This window comes from Sinocyclocheilus rhinocerous, unplaced genomic scaffold (genome assembly GCF_001515625.1).
Source record: "Sinocyclocheilus rhinocerous isolate Xijiao unplaced genomic scaffold, SAMN03320098_v1.1 scaffold672, whole genome shotgun sequence".
NCBI lineage: Eukaryota > Metazoa > Chordata > Actinopteri > Cypriniformes > Cyprinidae > Sinocyclocheilus > Sinocyclocheilus rhinocerous.
In genome coordinates, this window is record NW_015624650.1 from 567775 (window position 1) to 569385 (window position 1611).

Sequence of the window (1611 nt, forward strand, 5' to 3'; positions counted from 1 at the left end):
TTTAATCTGTATCGCATAAAAACTTCATAAAAATTATCAATTTAAACAAAAATTTACCGTCAACTACAGACGTTGCATCCATCGATTCCGCCATGTTTCTCATTGACATGCCCCCAACTCGGAAACTCGGGGCTTAAAGAAAATTTCGAGTTTCCCACTCGTAATAACGACTTTGTGGTGGCGTTCATGTGCGTTCAACTCGTAAATATGATCTATCCGACATGACTTGAACGCACCATAATTTCACCATTAAATTAACAGCTAATCCTAGAGTCACGTACAACTGAATTTTGCGTCTCGCAGTATGTAATATTAGATCAGTTTCCTGAATAAATAAATTACAAAGTATATAGTTTCGTCTCATTTGTTTGATTTATTTCTCTTTGTCTACTTTCAGGACTTGTGTGAAAATCTGATGATGTTTTGGGTCATATTTTTGCAGCAATGTAGACAATTCTAAAGGGTTCACAAACTTTCCAGCAGCACTGTATGTGTGCGTGTTATTATTTATTACATGTACGCTTATTTCTGCCATGGAATAAAAAAAATAAAAAGGTAAATGTGACTTTTTCTCTCACAATTGACTTTTTAAACTTTTTTTTCTGAATTGCAAGGAAAAAAGTCCGAATTGCGAGATAAAAAGTTGCATTTTCTTTCATTATTTTTTTTCCCACGCTGGAAATAAGTGTGTAAAATGGGTCAAAATTATTTTCTGTACCTACAGTGTTTTTGTTCAGCATAATACTTTAATCTAAGGATACAGTATGTTGCGAAGAGTTAAAAAATAACTAGATTCTGGTTTGCTTTCTTTGTAATAGGAAATCTATTGAATAGCCTAATGGGCTCAGGTGAGGAGGAAGAGGGTGAGGAAGCTCAGGAGGACAGCAGCCCCATTGAGCTGGACTGAAGCATCTGACTTGCTGGTCTCCAACATCCTAAACCAGCCCCATACCAAACCATTCACTGACGTGAACGACGACCAATCACGCATCCGTTTGGGCGCTCTTTTTCAATAACTAACTCTTTCCTGTTATTGTTGGACTTTGTTCTGTGTATAGTTTTTAAAGAATGAAGGTGCAACAATATCAAACTTCCCGGACTGTTGAACAAAATTCGTAAAAGAGCAGAAACAGACGCACTTCAGATGTAATTGGGACGCCCTCCATTTGTAGTTCTACTGAGCTATTGGTGTCAGGGTTGGTGTCGTTTGTGAGAGGGACTTTCCTGTCCTGCCCCTGAGGGTGGTCGCCTAGTGTATTAAAGTAATTCAATTGCTCTTAACTTATAATCCGTTCTAATATACTTTGATAAATTCTACAGTATGATTGCTCAAATCAAAACAAGGCTTGGTTTTGTTTGTCTTCACAGCTAGATCTTACCAGAGATATTACGGTATCCTTGACAGGACATTTCACCACTTCTATTACATTGTATGCGTGAGGATGAGAAAAGCACAGATCTTACACATGTGCGCAAGCGGGTGGATGAATGCATGTTCGTGTTAATTGGAGTGTGAATGTGCTGTTATAAATGTATCGGTCAGCAAGGGGCCGCTTCATTCTCTGCTGAGGTGTGACTGGATGTAATTAAAGAATCGATGGATGTAACATA

The 1611-nt window shown here is 38.1% G+C and overlaps 1 protein-coding gene across 1 annotated transcript in view; it reads left to right on the top strand.

The window, feature by feature from the left end:
- The window catches only part of get4 (guided entry of tail-anchored proteins factor 4), a 17026-nt gene extending 15415 nt beyond the window's left edge, over positions 1–1611 (top strand). Inside the window, exon 9 of the mRNA XM_016559514.1 lies at positions 819–1611. Within this exon, the coding sequence (XP_016415000.1) occupies positions 819–907 (89 nt within the window). The 3' untranslated portion in view covers positions 908–1611. The remainder of the gene's footprint in view (positions 1–818) is intronic.